This window comes from Pelodiscus sinensis, chromosome 3, assembly GCF_052426305.1.
Source record: "Pelodiscus sinensis isolate ZL-2025 chromosome 3, ASM5242630v1, whole genome shotgun sequence".
Taxonomy (NCBI): Eukaryota; Metazoa; Chordata; order Testudines; family Trionychidae; genus Pelodiscus; species Pelodiscus sinensis.
The window spans coordinates 146,455,941-146,481,420 of NC_143054.1; the positions used below are offsets into that span (position 1 = coordinate 146,455,941).

The 25,480-nt window shown below is 45.2% G+C and overlaps 1 protein-coding gene across 5 annotated transcripts in view; it reads right to left on the bottom strand.

Moving 5' to 3' along the window:
• Positions 1-25,480, bottom strand: part of FBXO11 (F-box protein 11) — a 173,464-nt gene that overhangs the window by 61,297 nt on the left and 86,687 nt on the right. For 4 of the 5 annotated variants that reach the window (XM_075925094.2, XM_075925096.2, XM_014577883.4 and 1 more), the window contains exons 2-4: positions 22,958-23,085; positions 22,766-22,847; positions 53-197 (exon numbers count right to left, since the gene is read on the bottom strand). In XM_075925094.2, the coding sequence (XP_075781209.1) occupies positions 53-197; positions 22,766-22,847; positions 22,958-23,085 (355 nt within the window). The remainder of the gene's footprint in view (positions 1-52; positions 198-22,765; positions 22,848-22,957; positions 23,086-25,480) is intronic. The other variant, XM_075925095.2, reaches the window with a different exon arrangement.

Genomic DNA, 25,480 nt, shown 5'->3' on the forward strand with positions numbered 1-25,480 from the left:
GTGCAGCACATACAATATATCTCAAGATAATGAGGAAAAGCTTTTCACTTACCACAAAATTGGATCATTAGCCAGCTCACTGAAGCGTTTACACACACAAGCTGCTCTACAAAGATCTTGCTCCAGCAAGTAAGAAAAGATCTTTAGAACCACTTCATCTGGAAGTTTCTCCTGAAGATATTGTTCTGCAGGTGCTGCTATTAAAATATTAATGTACATCAGATTATTGATGCATTTAATCTACCCAGTGTCTGATTTAAACAGATCAGTGATTTTCCTTACTATTCTAATGATTACAGTGTCTTTTACATATGAGTAGTACTACAAATTCAAGGAGAAAAGCTATTTAAACTCATGCATTACTAAACATTACACCTTCAGCAGCCTTAATCTGCCAGTTTATTTAAACAATACATTTAATTGAGTAAATTTAATCTACATGCAGAGGCAAGAATGAACAATCAGCAAGAGATGGAGGCACTGGCTGTGAGATTAATTTAGACTTCCTTCAAATCCTACTTGTAAACCTTTCCTTTTACCTTCTGATCAGAGCAACCATCTTGTTTGCATATTATTATATTAAAGTTATTATACATATCTTTATATAGAAAAGTTCAATACAAAAATTCAATGAAAACTGTGTTCAATTTATTTTGTCATTAATTTTTGGCACATATCTCAGTATAGAAAGCAATCAAGAAATCCAAGTCCCAGAGAAAATATCAAACACCCAAGCACAAAATAATTTTCTCAGAGTTAATTGCTAGAAAACACCTCTAATAAAATGTCCTTGTTTTTCCACATTGACACTAAAAAGAAAGATGAAGAATGCTGGAGATGTGAGAGATCACTATCCAGCAATGACCCCAATGTACTCTGCCCCATTCCTCCCCTTCAATGCCTTTGCTCTGATCTCTATTTTAATATGAAAAAACTGTAACAAAGAAAGCTTATCATTTCAAATGTTACCTTTATATATGATTAAAAATATACTGGGGATTAAGTTAGGACATCATGGTGGAGAGAAAGGGACTATAGCCAGTACTGTACTCCAACTCTCCATTTCTGAACTCTCTCCATACATTTTAAAATGGAAAAATTCGTCATTAGTGCATTTCCTTTGACAGTCTTAACAGTGGTTGGATCTTCCTCATCTCCTTAGTCACTGAAGTCAGACCAGTCCTTTGGCTCAGATTGTATTTGGGACTGCTCCTTTAGAATCATAGGATTGGAAGAGACCTCAGAAGGGCATCAAGTCCAACCTCCTGCTAAAAGCAGGACCAATCCCAACTAAATCATTCCAGACAGGGCTTTGTCAAGCTAGGACTTAAAAACCTCTAGGGATAGAGATTCCACGCCTCCCTAGGAAACCCATTCCAGTGCTTCACCACCCTCCTAGTGAAATAGTATTTTCTAATATCCAACCTAGACCTCCCCCACTGTAACTTGAGATCATTGCTCCTTGTTCTGTCATCTGTCAGAACTATACAGAACAACAGATTCTACAGCTTAAATAAATAAATCTATGCACAAGTTAAGCAATATTATTCAACCCAAATCATTTCCTGCAGAGCCTCCACAACAAATTTTAGGATTGAGAACATTAGGTAGACTCCTAAAGGAACTTACACCCCTTTCAAATTATTTAACAAGCTTGGAAAAGTCAGACTTGGTTCATAACTCAAGTCTCTCAAAGAGGGTCAGATGAGCTGACATGTAAAATTCTGGAAAGAAAATTAATGGTCGAACAGATTCTTTTCTTCTCTGTCCCCTCCGTATCAGGCGGTCTTCATTGTGTGATTTACAAGGATACCACCCACCTATCTGGAGGCAAAGGAGAGTCAATATCTGCAGAAGGGGTGATGTTCTGAGAAAGAACAGGTGGAACACAAGATGTGTGTGCCCACATTGATCATCACTCCTTTAAAACACATAGCAGTACATTTGGCAAGAGCTGCACTTGAGGCTGTGAATGCCTCTGCTAATACACATATTCTGTTAACGGTCACATACATGTAAACGTGTAAGTTTATACTTCAGCATAATGCTGGTTTTAGCCAAAGTGACAACAGTACCACTTCTTCTTATCAAGAGGAAGATTATGAAAAACACATGGTCAGCTTGAGGAATTACCATACAGGAAGTCCCCGGGTTACGTACAAAATTAGGACTGTAGGTTTGTTATTAAGTTGAATTTGTATGTAAGTCGGAACTGGTATGCTAAGTTGAATTTGGATGTAAGTCAGCCTCGGCGCGGGGAGTTTTTTAAAGCGGCCCCGGCGGCGCTTTGCATCCCCTTCCCCCGCCCCTCCCCGTGGCCAGTCTCTGGGGCTGGGGCCAAGCATGCCCCGTGCGCCCCGACCAGCCGCTGCAGCGCCCAGAGGCCGCAGCCTGGCGCAGGGCCGGGTGTTTAACGGTGGAGGCGGATTCCCCTTTAAATCTCCCCGCCTGCTCCCCCCCCCCCCCCCAGGTCTCCCTCTTACCACAATGCACCGGGCGCGCCGGGCTCCCTCAGCGTTGCCTGAATGGAAATGCCACTGCCGGGGTGCAGCTAGTGCGGGGTGCCTCCCCCACTGTCGCCGCCTCTGGCGGCACGGGGGGTGCTTCCCCCCAGCAGACCAAGGAGACGCGAAGCTAGCGCCCCCCTCCCCCCCCCCCAGCAGACCAGGGTGACGCGGAGCGGCTTTTCTCGCCGCGGAGGACGCGGGCGGCGGGACCAACCCAGCAGCGCCCCAGCTGCTCTGTCCCAGGCGTCCAGATTCAGCCACTGTTGAAACTGACCAGCAACGGCTGAATCGGAGACGCCTGGGGCAGAGCAGCTGGAGTGCTGCCGGGTTGGTCCTGCATTTCCATTCACGCGGCGCTGAGGGAGCCCGGCGCGCCCGGTGCATTGTGGTAAGAGGGAGACCGGGGGGGGAGGGGCAGGCAGGCGGGGAGATTTAAAGGGGAATCCGCCTCTGCCATTAAACACCCAGCCCTGCGCCGGGCTGCGGCCTCCGGGCACCCCGCACTAGCTGCGCCCCCCCCCCCCGCCCGTTCGTAACTAGGGATCTGACGTGGATTGATGTAACCCAGAGACTTCCTGTACTTTGATAAATATACAACTGAGATTCCAGAGAGAGCATGCCAACCTCCAAAATCCCCCTGGCCAAATATGTGGTAAATAGGTAAGTTACTTTCAATAAGAAGAGGCACAGACAAAAGTGGACTGATTTAAATCAAAGCAATGCAAATCACTGATTTTTATCATGATTTAAATCAGTAAGCCTTGGTTTAAATAATAATTTTAATCTTATCTTGCATTTATAGTTTTTAATTATTTTCTCAAAGAAAGCAGATTCTCATAGGCTGGTAACCATGAAATTGTGTTCATTTGCAACTCACATAGATTTTACACTAAATTTGGTCCTTTCTGTTAATTAAGATGATAGTTGTGTTTCCTGTTTTTTCAACTTCACATTTCTTTACTTTTAATGAATCATTGAATTGACCTAGCTTTATAAATGGAATTTAAAGTATTCTATCTGCACCTGCAGGACAGACCACTGGTGTTAAAATCTGGTATAGCATTTCTACAAACAGACATTTACCCAGTTTTTTCACCTGTGCAGTTATTGGGCTTTTTAAAAAAATTCGGCAAACAAATATATACTTTTAAACATTAATTTTATTTAATTAAAATAATTTTAATTGATTATAGGAAGCTTAGGCCTGAACATATGGAGTTCTTTCAAATTTAAAATGTAAATTATTAAAAAACAATATAAACGCTTTTTAAATACTTCATTGAAAAGTGATTTAGAAAAGCTTCTTGCACATCAGTCAAGATCTCAACAAAAACCTGTGTATTACTGAAAGACTGATAAAAATGGTAGTCTGGAGGAGCCTTACTGGTAGCAGTGATTAAAAGATGTATCCTGATTTCTTGCAGCTACAGACTTGCCTTTCCTAAGGCAAGGAACGCTAGAAAGTGCTTTACTTCAGCTAACTTGGTCCAGATGCATCCCTTTTAAACACCAGAATGTTAACCTCATTCAAGTGAATCACAGACATCAATGAGTCTCCACTGACATGCTAGGATGATGTTTATCCTTACTTCGAAAAAATGAACAAGGTCCTTCTTTGTATGCTAGGCCAACTATTTTAGCAGCATGTAATTTTGATGTAGGTTATTCCCTCATTACACTATGTTCTTTCATATTGGTATCTTGACAGAAAGCTCCAGTTATATTCAAATCAAGTCTAAGTGTCAAGCAAAAGATAACCAGTATCATGCTGGCCTGTTCCTCTGAAATAATCACTAATTTCACCTTCAGTGGCTTACGGGGGAGGAGGTGGGCAGATATGAAACCACTTATGAGATAAGGTGACCTGAGCTGCCACTTCTGGGTGTGTATTTACTGTAACTCTCTTTCTGGATTCCAATTATGGGTGTACATGCACACACTGCACCAGAGCTGTTCATAGCAGTGTCCGTTGAAATGCACGTGCATCACATGTAAACCGCATGATATGCGGGTCAACCACACTCCAGGTCTATGCAAGAGCACAGAGCCCACAGAGGAGATGATTGAGGATGGGTACTGGAATCCATACAGGGACCACACATCTTGAGGAACTGCAGGTTGCAGTAAGTCACCTTCTCTTTTTCTTCTGAGTGATGGCCCTTATGTGGATTCCAATTGCAGTAGAGAGCAGTATTCAGAGCAGAGGTATACACCAGGGCTTGATAGCAGTCACCATGTGAAACACCTCGTCTGATGATAACATCTGCCAATGCAGTGGGGGTGATAGCATTTGTATCAAAGGTATGGACAGAAGACCAACTTACCACACAAAAAATGTCCTATCACACAATCTCCACAAGTAAGGCCAACACAGTGACATAAGCCTGTGTGGAATGAGCCATGACTGCTGGCAATAGAGGAACATGTGACAAAGTAAAGCAGTCAGTAATACAGTGGCAGAGCCAAAGGGAAATACATTGTGAGTAAAGTACACAGCTTCAACAGAAGTCTGCAATGGCAACAAAGAGGCAGGGGGAAGTGCGAAAGGGGCAGGTCTATTGAAGGTGGAATGCGAGCACCCTGGTAGTGGAGCGAGGAGTGTCTTGGGGAAGCACATGGCTCGCAGTAAAAGGTGGGGAGATGAATGTGTCAGACTGAGGTGAAATGGGGATACCATCACCTTGGTTAGAAATTTGGAGTAGAGATGGAAGCAGACTTTTGTGAAAGACAGAAAAGGGAGGGTCTGCTATCATAGCTGCCAATTTGCTAATGTGACATGCAGAAGTAATGACCATCAGAAGATGACCTTCATGGAAAGGTGGATCAGGGAAAAGTGAGGGGTTCAAAGGGTGTCTCAGTGAAAACTAAGAGAATCAAGTTAAGATCTCAGGGAAGTGGTCAGCTTGCAGACTAAAGAAAAGGCTAGGGAGGAAGTAGGTGGCAGCTGAATGAGTGAGAATGGAGAAGCTATATACCAGAGGAAGGAAGGCACTGAATACCACCAGGTGGACATGAACTGGGAGAGGCTGGATTGTCTGAGGTGTGGGAGGTACAGCAGAATGACAGGGACAGAGATGTTGCCCAGGGAGTAGCCATGATCACATGCTCAAAGAGTGAAGTGGCGCCATTTGGCTTCATAGGAAGCTCCTATGAAGCTATCCGGTGGAGGAGTACCGGATCTGTGTAAGGATGTCATGGATAAGAGTGGAGCACAACATATCTATCCATGAGCCCCATCCAAATACCAGGCCACAAGGTAAGGAGAGCCAAGGTTGGGGTATGACCACAGTCCTGTTGTCAGGAAACTAGGAAGGTTGGGAAGGTGAACTGAGGACAGAGGCAATTGTCGATACTACAAAGGGTTTTTTTTCAGAAAAAAACAGCTGTTTTTCCAAAAAATCTTCACTTACGTCCACACTGCAATCACGTTCTTTTGGGGGAAAAAATCCAAAAGAACAGAGGGGTTTTCCAACATTGGATGGAGAAAAGGGAGTTCTTTCAAAAGAAGAGGAAAGAGCACAGGTGCCCTGGTGACCTCTCCGTCCACTGAATGGATGCTATCTTTCAAAAAAGCAGATGACTTTTTCCAATGCGCTTTGGTAGTGTGGATGCTCTCTTTCAGAAAAAGTTTCTTCGGAAGATCTCTTCTGGAAAAGCTTCTTCTGAAAAAAGCCTGCAGTCTAGACGTAGCCAGAGAGAAGATGGTGTGGGAACCAGTATTGACAAGGGCAAGCAGGAATCACAAGGACAGTCACTATTTTTTGAAGGACTTATGAAAGCAGGTAAATAAGTGGCAAGGCACAGGTGACTGGTGGCCCAAGGCAGGAGAAGAGCATCATTTTGCAAGTGTAGGCCTAGGGCTTCCTTAAAGTAAAAGAGATGTAGTTTGTGACTGTTCACAGTGGCGACGAGATCCTAGCAAGGTGTGCCTTACTGGTGAAAGATGGGAGTGGAACATGGGATCATGGAAGGTATCTGGAAGACAACTGCTTGCACTAGGAAGTTGCAGTGTGGAGAGTAATCTCCTGGCTGAGGCACCATTCCAAATAAGGATGGCCTCTGCACAGGAGAGGAGTCCCCATAGGGGACTCTTATAAATTTCAAAGCTGGTATTCTGTGTGCAGCCCAGGGCCAGTGTGAAGTCCTGCTGACTCCGGGCTTCACGCGGGCGCTTCCGCTTTGAAATGCACAAGAGCCCAAGTAGAAGCAGAAGCACCCGCATGGATCCCAGAGTCAGCGAGAAGTGCCTATCAACTAGTCGTGTTGTCGATGGAAATTACATCGACTACTCGACTAGTAAATTAATCAATAAATTAATCAATATTAATCAATAACATCCTTAGTTCCAAGATCTAGCAAATGTATCACCTCTTGACGTAATAGATTACCATGACAGAGGTCCCTGAAGAGGGATGGGATACAAGGGAGAGTAGAAAGCTTGGAAAGGAAGGGAATGTTGTATTCTGATGGGTGCTCAACATCATCCTATCTATCTGTGGTGTTAGCAGCCCATTGGTGATAGAATGGGTGGAGAGGGTTTTGGAATGTGCACGTGGGCACTGAAACTTCTGAAAGCTCTTCGAGACCCTCGACACAGGCCTCAAAATTTGCTTTTTGGACGGTGGTGGTGGAGAGGCTGAACCTGATGACTGTGAGCCTCTCTGGGGCTGAGATCAGTTTCTATTCGGATTGGAGTCTGAGCGTTGATTGAAGTAAGCAGGACACCAACGGCATTGATAAGGTTGGTAGTGGTAGAATCATTCCTAAAATCATACTTTGCCAGCTGGCTGAGGAATTCGAGATCCTAAACTGTAAAGTTGCTGAAGTATAGGCCTTTCAACCGAAGAGGTCTAATCTTTTGGTGTCCTTCTCTGGTGGAGTGATATGAAAATGATTCTGTTTGGCTTGTTGGTGTGCTGCTTCCACTACTAAAGAGTTTGTTGTTGGATGGGTGACTAAAAACTCCAAACTCTTAGAAGGCATGTAATATTTCTTGTCTGCTCTCTTGCACATGGGTGGTATCAATGCCAGGGTTTGCCAAATCATGTTGGCTGGGTCTAGGATACCTGGGTTGATGGGGAGGGCTATTTTGGAGGCTGGAGAAGCTTGTAGGATGTCTGTGAGCTCATGCTGCGATTTGGCAACCTCCTCAGTGTTGATCTTGAACTCTGCTGTGACGCTTCGTGAGCGAAGTCATCCGCAGGCGAAGGTGGAAGAGGCATCACAGCCTCATCAGATGAGGATGATGAATTGTCGGAGTGACATGTCCGGTAGTGATTCCTCCGCAGCCTGGCACTCGAGGACCTGGCATGAGAGGTTGTGCACGGTGCATAGGAAATAGGCACTTTGTAAGGGCTGGGCTGGGCACTGTGTTGTCTCATATGGAAACCCCAAGGGCTCTATTAAGGCCACTGAGAAGAGTGTAGCATTGGTGGAGGCATCCAGTGGTGGCCATAGCATGGAGAGGGTGCATGTGGGTTGTAACGCATCTTGCAATAGTGCCTGGGGGCGCGGCATTGTGGGGGAAAAGGATGCCTGTACTCTGTCATCTTCATCACTGGAAAATTGCATGGTAACAGAGCCAGTGTCTGAGGAATGGCCAGTCTCGGCGATTTATCTGTACCAAACAATGGTGACTGCCAGATCCACCATTGTGCATATTATGAGTGTGATACTGCCAGGATTGGTGCCAGAGTCTGCAACATCGCTTGCACAGTGCTGATGGTGCGGATAGTAGTGACAGTTGATATGTTGGTGGTAACAAATATATAATTGGAGCCACAAGTCCGGTCAGTGCCGAAGAGCGGGCTGGTGCCATTGGTACCAAGACTGAGATGGATGCCATCGGTGCTGAGCCTAAGCCTGGTGCTGTCAGTGCCGAGATGGAAAATGGTGTAGTTGGTACCGAGGTCGCCGGTGTTGTCATCGGTGCCAATGGTGGTGGTACTGCAGTTTTCTGTATTGGTGCCATCAATGACACCTGTGGTGTATCCAACGGTGCCAGGGTATTCATCAATACCACAGAGGTTACCAGAATGGCACTAAGGCATTGTTTGGAGCCTTTGTGATTAGAAGCAGCAATGGCCAGTGGTGCTGCAATGCCTAAGGTGCCAAGGGTGTCATATGTGCTGACGCCAGACCTGTGAGCCAATTGCCTGTCTCTTGCTGACAGTCTCCCACTGAGGTACTGAGAAACTTCTCTTTGGTGCCTTCTTACCGTGAGGGGAAAGGAAGGTTACTCCCCTGTGCAGTAACTGGAGTTCTTCGAGATGGTTGTCTTGATGGGTGCTCCACCTTTAGGTGTGTCAGTGCCACTGTGCCTCTGATTGGAGATTTGTGAGAGCAGTGCCAGCCGTGTGCGCGGAGTGCCGGTATGTGTTGTGAAGAGGTTACTGTACATGCACAGCCAGCTGCCTCCTCAGTTCCTTCTCTAACCCAGAAGTGTTCCAGTCCGAAACAGAGGGAAGGAGGGCGGGTGGAGGAGCACCCAGGGGGACAACCATCTCAAAGAACTCCAGTTACTTCACAGGTGAGTAACCTTCCCTTCTTTGAGGAGTATCCCTGTTGGTATTCCACCTTTATGTTATTACAAAACAGTATTCATAGTAGAAGGTGGGAGCTTCGGCAGGTTAGAGTCTGTGACCGAGCGTATTGTTTGGCTGAATCTTGTTTCTGCCTCCGTGAATGTCTGGATGGCAGAGTGCTGTATGAAGGTATGCATTGATGCCCAAATGGCGGCCCTGAAGATGTGTTCTGCGGGAACACAATGGCTCTTGTAGAGTGAGACAGCATACTGGGTGAGGGCTCTCTCTGTGCTAGAATATATGCTGGTTTTATGCAACTAGATACCCATTTTGAGAGTCTTGTTTTGATATAGGCAATCCCTGTGATCTCTCTATAGATGAAATGGACAGTCGATCTCTCTATAAATGAAATAGACAGTCGAGGAGTTTTGTGAAAGAGCTTTGTCCGTTGTAGGTAGAAGGCGAGTGCCCTACGGACATCCAGAGTATGGATAGCCACTTCCTTGTTGTCCTTTTATGGCTTCGTGAAGAATACGGGTAAGTTTATGGTTTCATTGCAATGGAATGAGGTAAGTATTTTCAAGAGCAATTTGGGATAAGTCTGCAGAATCACCTTGTTTTTGTGAAATACTGTGTATGGGGGAACCACCATTAGAGCTGCCATTTCTCCAACTCGTCTGGCAGAGGTGATCGCTACAAGGAAGACCACCTTCATGGATAAGTGTAGTAGAAAGCAAGTGGCAAAAGGCTCGAAAGGTATACCCATAAGGACTTTTAATAATAGGTTCGGGTCCTATGCTGGAATTGGGTCCTTGCATGGAGGAAACATGTTGTAGAGGCCCCCTATTAAACATTTGACAGAGGATGCATAAAGAGCGAGTGTTCTTGTATGAGGGCATGGAGAGCAGAGATAGAGGCAAGATGTATCCTTATGTAGCTCAGGGAGAGGCCTGCATTGTGCAGTTCTAATAGGTATTGCAGAATCTGTAATACTCCCACGTGGGTAGGTTCATAGGTATGGGTTGCGCACCAGGCCACGAACTGTCTCCATTTCTGAGTATATGTCTCTCTCGTTGTACGTCTTCTGGCCTTTTGTGAGGATGAGCTGCACTGACTCCGGGAAGGTCTTTTCCGTGGTGTTTAACCAGCCAACATCCACGCCTGAAGGTGTAACTTGTGGATGGCAGGATGGGGCATCTGGCCGGACATGTGACTGGTGGCCGATCTTTCATCTGTAAAAGGTACGGGTACCAAGTTTGTCTGAGCCAGTTGGGTGCTACTAGGATTACTCTGGCCCTGTCCTGTCTGATCTTGAGAATCACCCATTGTATCAGGGGAAACAGTGAAAATGCATATGCCAGAGGCGCCTTCCATTGTATACTGAAAGCATCCCCCAGGGAGCAGGGGCCTATGCCTGCTCTGGAGCAATATTGTTGGCAACAAGCATTTGTGTGCGTAGCAAATAGGTCCACTTTTGGGAACACCCACTTCTTGAAGAGGTGAGTAAGCACTGCGTGATTTATCTCCCACTCATGGGTTTGTGGAAATTGTCTGCTTAGGTTGTCCACTAGTATGTTGTCCTTGCCTGGGAGGCAAGTTGCGACCAGGTGTATGTTCCATGGATAGACCATTCCCACAGGCTGGTAGCCTCTTGGCAGAGTTGGTGCAAACATGCTCCTCCATGCCTGTTGATGTAATACATTGTGGTGATGATGTTCATTAGGATTTGAACTGTTCTCTACTAAACCAGGGGGAAAAAGTGCATGCATTCCTTATTGCCCTTAGTTCTAGCAAACTGATGTGGTATTTGGTTTCATCATGGGTCCACTGTCACTGTACTACTCTGTGGCATAGTTGTGCCCTCCAACCCAGGAGTGAGGCATCTGCCGTGATTGTTGCTGATGGTGGTTTGTGTTGGAAGGGGACGCCTACGCATACATTTTCATGTAGGGTCCACCATGTGAGGGAGGATTTTGTCTTGTTTGGCAAGGTAAAGTTGTTTAAGGGATGAATACATGGCCGGTAGGTTGTGCATAGCCAAGCCTGTAATGGTCTCTCATGTAACTGAGCATGGGGTACCACGAACGTGGCTGCTGCCATGTGCCCCAGTATTTGTAGGCATAGGCATGCCATTATGAACAGGCTGGTCTGCACTTTTGCTATCAGATCCTTGATAGTGACCCACATGTGGTGTGGTAAAGAGGCTCTGACCTTTGTGCAATCTAAGTGCGCCCCTATAAATTCCAGGGTTTGAGTCAGAATCAAAGTACACTTTGGCGTGTTTATCTAGAGTCGAGGGTGTCAAAGAGGTTTCTGATCACTGAGACAGCCTGTTGTGTGTCCTGTTGCGTAGGGCCTGTTACTAGGCAGTCATCCAGGTATGGAAATATCGTGATGCGCCTTTTGTGCAAGTTCGGGGCTACTACTGCCAGTAGCTTTGAAAATACTCCTGGGGCTGTCGAGAGTCCAAATAGTAGTACTCTGTACTGGAAATATCTGTCTTTTATTGTATATCAGAGGAATCTCCTTTTTGATGGGTGTATTGGTATATGAAAATAAGCATCCTTGAGGTTGAGGGTAGACAACCATGCTCCTCTTTCCAAGGCAGGTATAATGGTGGCAAGAGTCAATATCTTGAGGCATTGGTATCTGACAAAAAGGTTGAGATTGCAGAGGTCCAAAATGGATCTCCATCTACCCAACTTCTTGGTTGTGAGGAAATACCAAGTAAAAACCGTTGCCTCTGTATAGCTGTGGTTGCTTTTTTATGGAGCCCAGCCTTAGGAGATGTTCCACCTCCTGTATGAGCAGATTCTCGTGGGAGGAGACCCTGATGAAAAGGGATGGGCAAGGAAGGTGAGACAACTAGAAATGGGATGCAGTAGCTGGTTCTCACAATTTCCAGCACCCATTTGTCAGTGGTGATGGCACACCAGGCTGGATAAAACTCAGCTAGTCTGTTTCCAAATATTGTGGATGGTTCGGCTTGCTGCCTTGGTCAATAGGAGAGGCTCTCCATGATATTTCTTGACCTGGCCTCAGATTAGAGTTTCTCTACAGCCTGCTCAACCATAGCAACATGGACCTTTGCTTATATACTGACTAAGACCTTAGTTTCCTTGAAGCATGATCAAACACCTCACGGGATAATGCCAATACACTGGCTCGGAGAGTCACCTTTGCCTCCAGGAACCTTCCAACTAAAGGGGGGGGGGGCGGAAAGCTGCTTACCACAGCCATCTGTCTGACATTTGGGATGTGGGGAGGGGAGTTACTGGCCTTCTCAGACAACCAATTTTAAAGGTTTTAAGAAAAACCTAAAAGCCAATGAAGAAACATAGATATTTAGTTAACATTCTTTTTTGAAATCCTGTGAAAAGCTGCTATAAAGGAAGACCTGAAATCAGCCATCTGTCCAGATCTGTAGGCAGACACATTTGGGAAATTCTTCCTGAGAGCCAGTCCTCAACTTAATTTCAGAGCCAAAGATAGTCTGTCTTCAGTTGCTATGGAGACCAGAAAGTTGCCACTATGGAGCCTAACACTGAGCAAGGTTACCAATTGTCACACTCATGTATCAGGGAACTCAGTTTGTATTCCCACAGCTCAAACTAAATGTCAGACATTTGGCTGAGCTGCAGCAAGGATCTTCAATTCTACCAGAAGCCACCAGCAACAGCTGTGGAGTCTGGATTCAGACAAGTCTGTCTGCCTTTTAGCTGCTGCTCCTGAAGGGTTCAAATGGAAAAGGAGCAGCAGCAAGACAGGTAGAGAGAGGTAGCAGCAGAAGATAAGGGTGGCTTAATACTAATTCTCAGCTCACCTTGCCCCTGAACCTGACCCCCGAGTCCCTGAATCCCAGCCACATCCCAAACTCCCAGAGAGACCCCAGGCTCTCTGCCAAAGCCTAAGACAATAGGAAAACCTCAAAGAGAATTCAGTGCTGCCCCCACTCCTATTACCAGACGGCATCCACCCAGCAACATTCGCACTCTCAAACATAACAGTACACTATCTTCAGAGCATGATAAGCCCAGATTGTATCCATCTACCCAGACACTCAGTGCTTACGAACCTACCCAGTAATCGAACAGCACCTAACTCCTCCAGATACCAAAATAATAACCAGCTTCCAACTATCCCTAGACACTCATCAGGACCCACCAAGCCAAGCATCTCACACATCACCCATCTATTTGGTTTAGCAAATCCCAGTCACACATAAGCACTCCTCCGTACTATCACTGAATCCCTAGATACCCTCCTAATCTCTTGCAGTATCACAGTTGTCAAGTTTTGTGCAGTTCTATGTCCTATCCTAGGCGCTACTCAGGGAAGGATGTCTGGACCATAAACAAAAGTTTATGGTCATATACAATTTTTTGCACATAGGGTAAATTAGCTCATTAAACAATTGATATAAAATATCACATGCAGTCTCACAAACAGGGCAACTATGAAGAGAATGGAAAATGGTCATGGTTCATTGGTATGTGTGGGAGGAGCAACATGCACACTATTTTCTACGGTCAAACCTCACACCTCTCTAGTCAGTTTACTCTCTCCTCACTATTTTTCTCTGCCCTCTCCCTGTCCTCTACTGAGATGCCTTCAGTTCACAAAGAAAGAATATTTTTTATATAATTATGTATAAAATTGACAGCCTTTCAAATAAATGGTATAACCACAAGGGACAGGAGACCAGGGAATGGGGGAAAAGAAGAAAAATGTGGGGGACAGGAGAAGAAGAAAACCACTCTAGGTTGGCCACCCCTTCCCATGGCTCCCATTGCCCAGGAATGGCAAACTGCAGCCAATGGGAACTGCATTATATTTGAATCTGCATATTTATCTGAGTACATATACACTCAAGAAATGGATGAGTAATAACTGTGGCAGCCCAAGAACAGGGGGCTGCAGAAGCCTGGTGAAAGACACTTACATGGGGAGTTGGGTATGGGGGTTTATGTTCCCAGAGTAGGCTTCCAAAGTCTGTAGCCCAGCCAATTAGGACATTTGAAGCCCATCTGGAGTCAGCCTGGAGGGTAGACTGATTAGAGCACCTCCTACCAGTTAAGGATGATGAGCACACAATAAAAATCTTCCCGCAGGCCAGGCAAGGCAAGGGGAAGGAGAAAAGGGACAGACCAGAGGAGAGAAGGAGAAGCAGAAGCAGTGCAGCGCAGCACAGAACACAGACCCAAAGAAGCCAGCTACAAAGCCTGTTCCAAGGTGTCAGGGAGGAGGTACCCAGGAAGGATTGGGGAAGTGGCCCAGGGAGGGGCCGCTGTTCAGTAAGGCAAGCCTCATAGCTTACTTGGGGCTACTGGGCTGGAACCCGGAGAAAGTGGGTGGGACCAGGTTCCTCCCAACCCTCCTCCTGGCTGGTGGGCTACCAGTAAGGAACAGGGGAGGCCCTGTAGACTAATGGAAGGACTGACCTCCAAAATCCTGGACTGGCTAATGATGAAAAGGGCTCTAGTAGGGCAGTACCCTTGCCTTCTCGGCAGTGATAGGGGCACCGCGAGCCTCTGGGGTGCACGAAAAGACCCTCCAGGAAGTGCAGGACCCAGGAGGCTTAGCCCAAACTTGCCACATAAGAAAAGTATTGGTTATCAGCTTCTTGTAACTTGAATACTCTAATTCACTTCCCCCCCCCCTTTCCTTTCCACCCCCGTCCTCGATTTATTCTTGGATCTGGACATTTAAAATTCCATTCATCTGAAGAAATGGATTGTACTCACGAAAGCTCATGTTACCATCTACATGTTTTGTTAGTCTTTAAGGTGCTGCTAGACAATTTGTTGTTTTTTAAGTTTTTGCAGGTACAGACTAACTCAGCTACCCCTCTGAAACCAATACTGTGTAATACCTCTAGCATGTTCTAGCATCTACACTAGTTCAAAAGCCTTTTAAGCAGAAAGAGCTGAAGAAGCTCAAGATCAAAGGCAGTTCCAAAAGCAGTTAAAATAGGGTAGTCCATCATGGGAGAGGTACAAACATTTAATGACATGAAAATGAAAGATGAAAAAGGTGACATGACAAGCCAGTGAAAGTTAGACAACTTAAACAGAATTAAGGTGACAGAAGACAGCAACAGATCAAGGTAGAAGTGGTGTGTATCTGCCTATAGATTGTTTCAGGTTAAGTAAATGTTTCAAGTATAGTGAAAAGAAATCTTTCTATTTTTGTTTGGAAATTAAATTAAGTGTCATTTGAGTATTTCAAACAAATACTATACAACACTGTCAGTTTATGAACTGAATTATTTTAGGTGAGTGTTTCATATCCATAATTTTTATGTTAATAAAGTAATTAGGACATTCATTTTGAATGTTAATATAAATATTACATTTTTATCAAGGTTCTCATATGTGCCAAAGAGATTCTATTTCACACAGTAGAAATAGTGTTGTTCAGATAAAAACAACTAAATATGATCTTCCGTAACTGGTGTTCTTTGAGTGGTGTTGCTAACTGCCCATTCAACATAGGAGCATGTGCTCACCGCATCCACTGGTACCAGAAGATTTTCCCTCAGTAGTATCTGTAGGAGACCGGCTCCAGTGCCCTCTGGAATGGTGGAAATATGCCATGTTATATAGGGTACTTCCAGGCCCCTTCTCACCTCAGTTCCTTCTTGCCAGAAACTCCAACAGTGGGGAGGGAGGGTGGTCTGTTGAATGGACACGAGCAATACTTCTGAAAGAACACCAGTTACGGAAGCAAGTAACTGTCTTTTCTCCTTCAAGTGTGTGCTCATGTCCATTCAAAATAGGTGACTCCAAGCAGTATCTTCGGAGGTGGGTACGAGTTCAAGGACATGCTGACAGCAACACTGTTCTGACAAACCCAGTATCCTCCCTGGCCTGCTGAGTGATGGTATAGTAGGATGTAAACATATACAGCAAAGACCACATTTGCTGCCTTGCAGGGTCTTGGAATATGGGCCAGGAAGGCTACTGAACAGGCCTGCGCCCTGGCGAAGTGCCCCCTGCCAAATCATAGCACATTTGGATGCTGGAGGTTATCCATTTAGAGATCATCTGAGAACACCGAGGGACCTGTCATCATATAGGCGTATGCAACAAATAGCTGGGACAACTTACCGAATGTCTTCATCCATTCCAGGTAAATGGCAAACACTCTCATGACAGCCAAGGCACGGAGACACCTTTCCTCACTGGTCTTATGCAGTTTAGGGTAAAAGAATGGTAGGAAAATGTCCTGATCCAACTGCAAAGCAGAGACTACTTTGAGAAGGTAAAATGGGTGAAGCAGTATCTTGTCCTTAAAGAAGAGAGTATAAGGTGGCTCCGCTGTTAAGGTGCAGAATTCAGAGATCCTCCTGAAAGATCTTATCGCTATCAAAAAGGCTACCTGCAATGAGAGGTGTGAGAGGGAGCAGGAAGCCATGAGTTCAAAGGGTGGCCATGTCAGTCTGGAGAAATGAAATACTTGCTTTTTTCTCTCTTGAAAAATCAGAGCGAGAGGGGAAGGCATTTGCCTCAAGGTCTTTGCCAGCTTAGTGACCCTGTTGTGTACAGGCAGGCCTACCTTGGGCTGAGGCTACCTGACCCAACACGCCAAAGAGGGTGTCAGTAGACTCCTCCAGCTCTTCAGCCCGGAGGTTTAAGTTGGAAGCCATCCACTTCAAAAAGACCAGTGAGCCTCGTATCATCCTGAGGGACCACCAGCGGAGGTGCCACAATATACTCATTAAGGGACAAGGAGGAGGATGCCTGCTCCTACAAGCTTTCCTGAGGTATGGAGGGGAGGGGGGACTGCTTGACTGACTCCTCCTCCAAAGATGGGGTGGAAGGCTAGGAATTCTGGTTCTGGGGAGTGTCTGGAGAGGAAGGCAGAGAGAGCCTCAAATGTTGAGCATGGCCTCTGGGGGTACACAGGGAACCCCCACAGGTTCCCAGGGCACCTTTGTGTAGCCCATAGATGAGAGCAATGAAATTGACACCAATGTCTGGGCTGGAGGAAGGGAGGAGGACTTGAACATGCAGCTCATGGACTTGTCACTGCCCAGTGACCATGATGGTAAGGCAGTACTCCCTTCCACTCAGTACCGGCTGCTCCTGGATGAAGCTGATCTCAGCGACCATAGGGAGCATCTGGAGCAGTGACCTGAACCATAGAGAACATTGGATGACAGGTGCTGAGATTTGGAGTGGAATCTGGAAGAGCCTCTGTGTTCTGCCAACACAAGCCTCGAGGATCAAGGTACTGGCAAATGGCAGTGGTGCAGAGAGCAGTACTGGGTCAGGGATCGACCTGTATCTCAAACCTCAGCTAGACTGTGAAGAAAAGCAGTCCCAGGTGTACTGTGAATGCCAGGGGGCATGCACCGCTATAGGTCTATACCTGGCTGCTGGTGAGCTCGGTCTTGAGATACCTACCCCTCTCACATCACCTGTGAGCTACGGGTAGTCTGTCTGTCCATATGGAAGAGCAAACTTCGGTGCAATGTAAGGATGTTAAGTACCGAGTAATTGACTAATCAAATAGTCAATGCATTTTTGCATCATCTCAAGGTCAGCTGGGGAGTCCATAGCTGATCCTGGGCTTCAAGTGGCGCTGCCACTTTGAAATACCGAAAGGAGCCTGATGCTGGGCTCCCTGCAGCATTTCAAAGCGGCAGCGCTGCATGGAGCTCAGGGTCAGCTGATCCTGGGCCTTGTGCAGTGGCTGCCACTTTGAACTACCTCCTCCTTCTCCCCCCTTGCTGTCCCCTTCTGATAGAGGCAGCAGGGGAAGAGGGGAAGTGACTAGTAGATTATCCTGTCGACTGTCTGACAAGTATTTGCTTATCGGATAGCGGACTGCTCGACTAGTCCTTCCCATCCCTAATGTAATGGCCCTCCGGAGTGGGAACGCTATCTGGGGACTGCTGAGGGCCAAACGAAGGCTTTTTTTCTGTGGCCCCATCACCACCAGCATCGGTGGCACCAGCATCTACATGATGTTGTGAGCCTCCTAGAAAGCCTCTAGGGTTGACGGCACACAAATGTGGGCACTGCTGTCGAGAGTGGATGGTGGGAGCAAAGTGGACTACCTTGCTCAGTCTGGGAGGAGGGGCCTTGGTGGATGTGTGATCAGTGTCCTAGTCCCCTCCCTGCTCGGACTTGTCTTTATGTGGGCCCTGAGACTTATGTTTGCTCACCTTCTTAGGCCTCTTGGCCAGGATCAGAGATAATGACAGGTGCCAATGGCCTGAAAATGCTGGAGGTGCATTACGCATTGAGGCACTGGTGTTCAGTGCTGAGTCCGAATGCTGAGCTTACAGGGCAAGGGCCAATTCCAAAAGAAAAGCTTTTCAGTGGCTCTTGGTCTGCAGCTAGAGTTACAAAGCCAGCAGTTGTCACTAAAATGGGCTCTCCTAAGAACCACAAGCTTTCTTCATGTGGTTTGCTGATGGGAATAGGTCTGTGTTCAAAGCCAGGGAACTGGAGCCATGTCTCTAAGGGGTCTATCACTGCTAATTATTAACAGTTACTGCTCAAGAGGAAACTATTTACAGAGGAAAACAACTATTAACGCTAACAGAGGAAGGGTTGCAGCACTGCAGTTCTAAGCCCCATTGCTGGTGGCCGAAAGGAACTGAGTGAGGGAAAGGGCCCAGCACTGTCCTATAAAGCATGGCATATGCATACTACTCAAGGGGCGCTGGAGCTGGTCCCCTATGATACTCCTGAGGGAAAATCTTCCAGCACTGGTGCATGTGGTGAGGACACACACCTAGACTGAATGGACGTGAACAAGCACTTGAAGAAGAGAAAGTGAGAGATTAGAAATCTAACTTTAATTGTCCAAATAAGATTGACACACATTTTAGATACTATATAGGGATGTTAAAATACATTTAATCAAGTAAACGTGTAACTGCTGAATGTCAGTGGTTACACAATTACATGTGGGAGGATAGGTGGCTCCCATCTGCCACACTCTACCTTCTTGCTGTGCTGCTACCTCCGATACAGTGGCAGCAGTGTGGGGAAGTGGGGTGAAAGGAAGCTGGCTTTTAAGCCAGCTCACCGTGCATACCAGGAACCTGCATGAAACTGTGAAGGTTAACCAATAAGCCCAGGTTTTCACATCCTTGGTATAGAGGCGTTAACATTTGAAATAGTAAACTCCATTTTTTATAGGAGAAACAAATCCAGGGGAGTTGTTAAAATTAAGAACCAATACCTGAGGTATGTGTTTCTTTCACTGCATGCGGTTCCCTTTAATGTTGAAGACACGATAATCAATCAGTGCTATATTTTTGTTGTCTCTCTTTATTTGGAAAATCCATGCGATGACAGAGACTATCCTCAATACATTCTCAAAGTCCTCTATATTCTTTCCCCCCCAAACATTCATCCCCACCACCACCATTTGTACTAGTGATGCTGAGGCCTCACTCCATCTCTTGGTTACTTACGACAAATGGTCCTCAGAGACACCACATTCTCTGCCTCTACTGCACTCCCACAAACAGAGTGCCACACAGGAATCCAGAGTAGAAAAAAATTATAACCAGAACTAAAGCTTGCAGCATGGAACAAAGATGTCTGAGAGCAGTAGAGAATCTTGTAAAACATATGGTGATTGGGGAGGTTCCAGACGATCGAAAAAAGCAAAATGCAGCACCCATCTTTAAAAAAAGAGGAGGGGAATCCAGGGAACTACAGATAGGTCAGCTTTACCTCAGTCCCTGGAAAAATATGGAACAGATCTTTAAGGAATCCATTTTGAAACACTTGGAGAAGAGGAAGGTAATAAAAAACAATCAACATGGATTCACCCAGGGCAAGTCATGCTTGGCCAACCTAATGATGCCTTTTATGATGAGATAACTGGCTCTGTGGATATGGGGAAAGAGAGGGACATGATATACCTGGACTTTAGCAAATATTTAGACCTAGTCTTCCATAGTATTCTCGCCATCAAGTTAAAGTATTGCTTAGATGAATGGACTATAAACTGGCTAGAAAGCTGACTAGATAGTTGGGCTCAACCGGTAGTGATTAATGGCTCGATGTCTAGTTTGCAGCTGGTATCAAGTGGTGTGCCCCAGGAGTCAGTCCTAGGGCCAGTTTTATTCAACATCTTTTATTAATGACCTGGATGAGGGGATGGATTGCACCCTCAACAAGTTTGCAGTTGACACTAAGATGAGGGGAGAGGTAGATACACTGGAGGGCATGGATAGGGTACAGAGCAGAGTTTCCTCTACACTGTGTGGCAGTACAGCTTCACAGGTGATTAATTAGACTTGCCTCCTGCACCAAGACCTGAGCCTATGACTGGGAGGGGCTGATTAATCACCTGTGAAGCTGTGCTGCCACACAATATAGAGGGAACATTGGTCCGGAGTGATTCAGACAAATTGGAGGACTAGGCCAAAACAAATCATGAGGTACCACAAGGACAAGTAAAGAATCCCACATTAAGGACAGAAGAATCCCAAGCACTGTTACAGGGTGGGGACTGACTGGTTAAGCATCAGTTCTACAAAAAAGGACCTGGGAATTACAGTGGACAAGATGCTGTATATGAGTCAACAATATGCCCTTGTAGCCAAGAAGGCTAACAGTACACATTGGGCTGCTTCAGTAAGAGCATTGCCAGCAGATGAAAGGAAGTGATTATTCCCCTTTATTCGCAAATTGGGAGGCCATATTTGCGTAGTGTGTCCAATTTTGTGCCCCCCCCACCCCCCCCCCACTACAGAAAGGAAGTGGAGAAATTGGACAGAATCCAGTAAAGGGCCACAAAAATGATTAGAGGTTGGGCACATAATTTACGAGAAGAGCCTGTGGGAATTGGGCTTATTTACTGTGCAGAAAAGAAGGGGGCGAGGGGGAGAGATTTGATAAGAGTCTTCAAATACCTGAAGAGGGATTCCATAGAGGATGATGTCAGTGGTGACATATGATAGAACTAGAAGCAATGGTCTGAAGTTGCAATGTGGTAGGTCTAGGTTGGATTTTAGGAAAAACTACTTCACTAAGAGGGTGGTGAAGCACTGGAATGGGTTTCAAAGTGAAGTGGTGGAATCTCCATCCTTAGAGATTAAGGCCAGGCTTGACAAAGCCCTGGCTTGAATGATTTAGTTGAGGTAAATCCTGCTTTGAGCAAGGGATTGGAGTAGATGACCACATGAGGTCTCTCCCAACCCTAATCTTTTATTATTCTATGTCAGGAAGATAGCTTTTGTGATTCATTACATCAACGTGGAAAAGCAAACAAGGTTGGAGAAAAAAATCAAGAGCCAGTGAAAAACTGTGACATACAGAAACACAGAACCTAAGTCAAAAGATAGTGGAGGAACTAGAAGTAGATCAAATCAAGTTAACAAAAGAAATTGCAGAAGTAGAACCATACTAGTTAAAATTGGCCTGCAAATGGCAACTACCCCAGGCTCTAGAGAAGGGCCAGGAAAAAGACCCAAGAGACAGGTAGCTAGAATCTCTCTTGGGCTGGGAGTCGCCTGACTGGAGATGGAGGGCAATCAAGGACTACAACCTGCCTAAAATTGTAGCTAGAAAGAGAGCACAACAGCATCAAGCAGTGGAAGCAAACTGCAGGAACTTAGGCCAGCTAGCCTGTAAAGAAGGCAGCTACAAGCTGAGCCAAGGCGTGCTGAATATTTAGTTGTTTCTGATGTGGAGAAGAAAAGGAGTGGCTCAGGAAGGCAGCCCCAAAGTACTCCAGGGTGTTTGGCCTCTCATAGGGCCTCAGTTATGGGTTGGTAGAAATGGAGGTTCAGGCCACCCTAACAATTACCCTTTTTGGAGAGGGGGCATAAACTTGCTTCTTCTACATCTTAGAAGAAAGGAGAAGGTAGAGACACTGTCTCAAGTCAAGGGTATACCCAATCATAGAGTTCTGGAGGCAGACTGAAAGTCCTTAATCTTGAGGGGTTGTTGGACTCTATGGCTATGTCTACACTCGCATCTTCTTGCGCGAGTAATATGCAAATGAGGCTAAGCATTGAATATCACCGAGCCTCTTTTACATAACTAATGAGCCGCCATTTTTTTCAGAAGAGGCTCTTGCGCAAGAAGGAGCATCTACACTGCCCTTTCTTGCGCAAGAAAAACCTTCTTGCACAATGCCGTTCTTCCTCTCAAGTAATAGGTGTAACAGCATTGCGCAAGAGGGTTTTTCTTGCGCAAGAAGGGGCCATGTAGACAGCTCCGTCTTGCGCAAGAACCTCTTCCGCAAAATGGCGGCTCATTAGTTATGCAAATGAGGCTCTGCGATATTCAACACTTAGCCTCATTTGCATATTACGCGAGTGTAGACATAGCCTATATGTTCTGTTGGACTTTGTAGTCTGAAAAGGGAAGATAGTGATGTGGTCAGACGGCCAAGCTGCTACCTAACAGAAGATGAACCACTGCAGCTTTGGTGTGATGGCTGGTAAGGGATGCCAACAACTGAGACCCAATGATCTAACCACTAGGTAGCATCATCAGTAAAGACCAGCCTTCAGCACAGGCACCTGTTGTCAGGCAGCAAGACTTTCTGTATAAACAGTGCGCCTTTATACCTATCAAAGCCAGATCTGCACACCTATGTGCTTTCCAATTTTAGTTAAAAGAACCAGAAACATGGTTTTTTTTCCCCCCTTCACTTCATTCTTTTATTACCTATTTGAAAAAAAATCTTTTGCAACATTGCACACTGTCAAAATGTTTCTTCTCCAATCTCCCTCTTGCCAAAACATATTACCTGATAAATCCTGGGATTTTCCAGATACTCTAGCACGTTTAGCTCGATGACCAAAGTTCTCAGTAGCTGAAGTGGAGGCACCCTTTAATCATATAAATAAAAATTAGTTAAGACATTATGGAACTTGTAAAAGTGTTAAGAGTTAGCCATCTATTCCTGAAAACAAAATATATTTTATAAAAAAAAAATTACCTCCATACTGCTCTTTGTAGGGCAAGCTGTTCTTTTAGGAAGAAGAGTTTTTCTGCGAAGTTGGTATGGACTATTTTGTGCACCAGGACCTGATTCTTCTGCAACCATGTCTGCAGGTACATCATCATCTATCAAAAGGTCAAAAGGAAATTCAGTAATTTGAATTATACAGCTTCCAAAAACTCACAGAAAAAGCGTGCAGGAAATTTTAATTAGTATTTTTCTGGTAAAAAAGAAACATCTGCTAGCATCAACTATTCATTTTCCTAAGCACATGCAACCAGAAAGATGCCACAATAATCCACTCGCTAGAAGTGCATGCACAACTTCATTTTCATGTATGACCTGTATATTTTTATTTTCAATTATTTTCTACATATTAACCCATTTTTTCATTGTAATTATACAACATTTATGCTACAAATTCTATGATGTGTCCTTTATTTTAGGGCTTACTTTATTTATTTTATCAATAAATTATTCACTATGCTAATGGAGAGTCAACTTTTCTGATTCAGTGCTTTTTACTTCTGTTTACCACTACCTTTCAGCTGAAAGATACCCAAGTTTTCAATTAATCATAAGCGACCAAGAAGGCATCTACTCTGTCGTCATATCTACCACAAAATTTAAAGCCGGGTTTCCTATGCAGTTCAGTGATAATGCATTTCAATGTGCTAGCTCTTTCTTACAGAAGGGGGAAACTAGCATAGCATTATCTAAAGAAGAAAAAAGTTGCTTTGGTTTTTGTTTATTTGGCTAAAGACAAAAGATGATAATATTAAGTGTGCTCCCTCCAAACGTTCAATAAAATGAAGAATAATGGTATGATAAGATTTCATTTGTAGGGCTTTTGTTTTATTACTGTTTTATTCTCTGCTAGTAGTACCTCATGAAAATGCTCTGACAGGAATACACTTAATGCAGTGAAAAAGGAATAATCTGTTGTTTTAATACTTTAGTAATTAAACCATTAATTCACCATGTTGTACCACAAACACTAAACAAAACTACAAAAACAAATACATGTGGAAGTCAAACTTGAGGCTTCTTTATTAATAAAGAAACATATAGTTCTTACACAGAAATCCTCAGAAAACTTTTTTTCCTTAACTGCACTCAGCATACCTGGTGTCTCATTCTAAACCATGTTCAACTTGAAATACAGAGTAAAAGAGAGAGATGGAGGCTGTGCAGAGAAATCTAAGGAGTAAATCCCCTTTTTTCAAAATATGCTAATTAGTCTGTGGTCAATGTACTTAATCTAAGAATGAAAAATACAAAAACAAAACAAAACAAAAGCCATGCTTCACAGTTCGTAAGAACATAGAGCAGCCATACTGGATCAGACCAAAGATCCATCCAGCCCAGTATCCTGTCTGCCGACCGTGACCAATACCAGATGCCCCAGGAGTAAAGACAACAGGCAATCATCACATGATTCCTCCCGTCATCCACTTCCAGAAAAACAGAGGCTAGAGCAGTGGTCTCCAACCTTTTTACACCCAAGATCAATGACAGAACAAGCCAAGATCCACCGCCCCGCTCCTTCCTTGAAGCCCTGCCCTCTCTATTCTCCTCCTCTCCATCACTTACTATCCCCAACCCTTATACTGCTGCTTTTTATTTATTTTTAATTCTTCTGTAGGAAAAGGTTTTTCCAACATTTGGCCTGTCTAGACTGGACCAAATGTCAGAAAAACCCCTTCTTTTGGAAGCCCCCTTATTCCTCGTGGAAAGAGGAATATAGGGGTGACCGAAAGAGCATGTTTGCTCTTGCACTAAAAAAAGCAGAAGAACAAACACATCCCTGTATGCAGAAGAGTTTTTCTGGGATATCTCCGGAATCCTAAAAAACCTCTGCAGTCTAGTCATACCCTCACTGGGTTGAGACAGGATGGCTACGTCTACATTGGCATCCCTTTCCGGAAAAGAGATGCTAATGAGACGAGTCGGAATTGCATATCCGCGGGAAAGTAGGAATAAGAAATCCTCCGGAAAAGGGCTTATTTTCCGGAGAATCGCGTTTAGACTGGTGCTTTTCTCCAGCTTATCCCCAAGCCGGAAAAAAGCAGCAGCCATGTAAATGCAAATGCCGCGGGGGATATTTAAATCCCCCGCGGATTTGCAATTCCGAAGTGTCTAATCTGCATCCCTTTTCCGGAAAAGGGGTGCAGTGTAGACACAGTCAATGTGTAGGCTCTGGGGGGGGTGCAATAAGGGATTTGGGGGTGGGAAGGGGTAAGAGGTGCAAGCTCTGGGAGGAAATCTGGATGCAGGAGGAGATGGAGAAGGGGGCGCTGGCTCGGTGAGGGGGCTCCAGGCCGGGCAGTGTTGGGGTCAGATGTAGGGTTGGGGTACTAAGCAAGCCACAGGCTTGTGGATGTGAGGGTTCAGGAATTTGGGTTGAGGTATGTCAGGGGCTCAGGGCAGGGGGTTCCAGTGTAAGATAGGCTCAGATCTAGGGTCTGGGGGTGGGGGGGTGCAGGAGTGTTATGATGCTGCAGCCAGATGGGGGCTTGG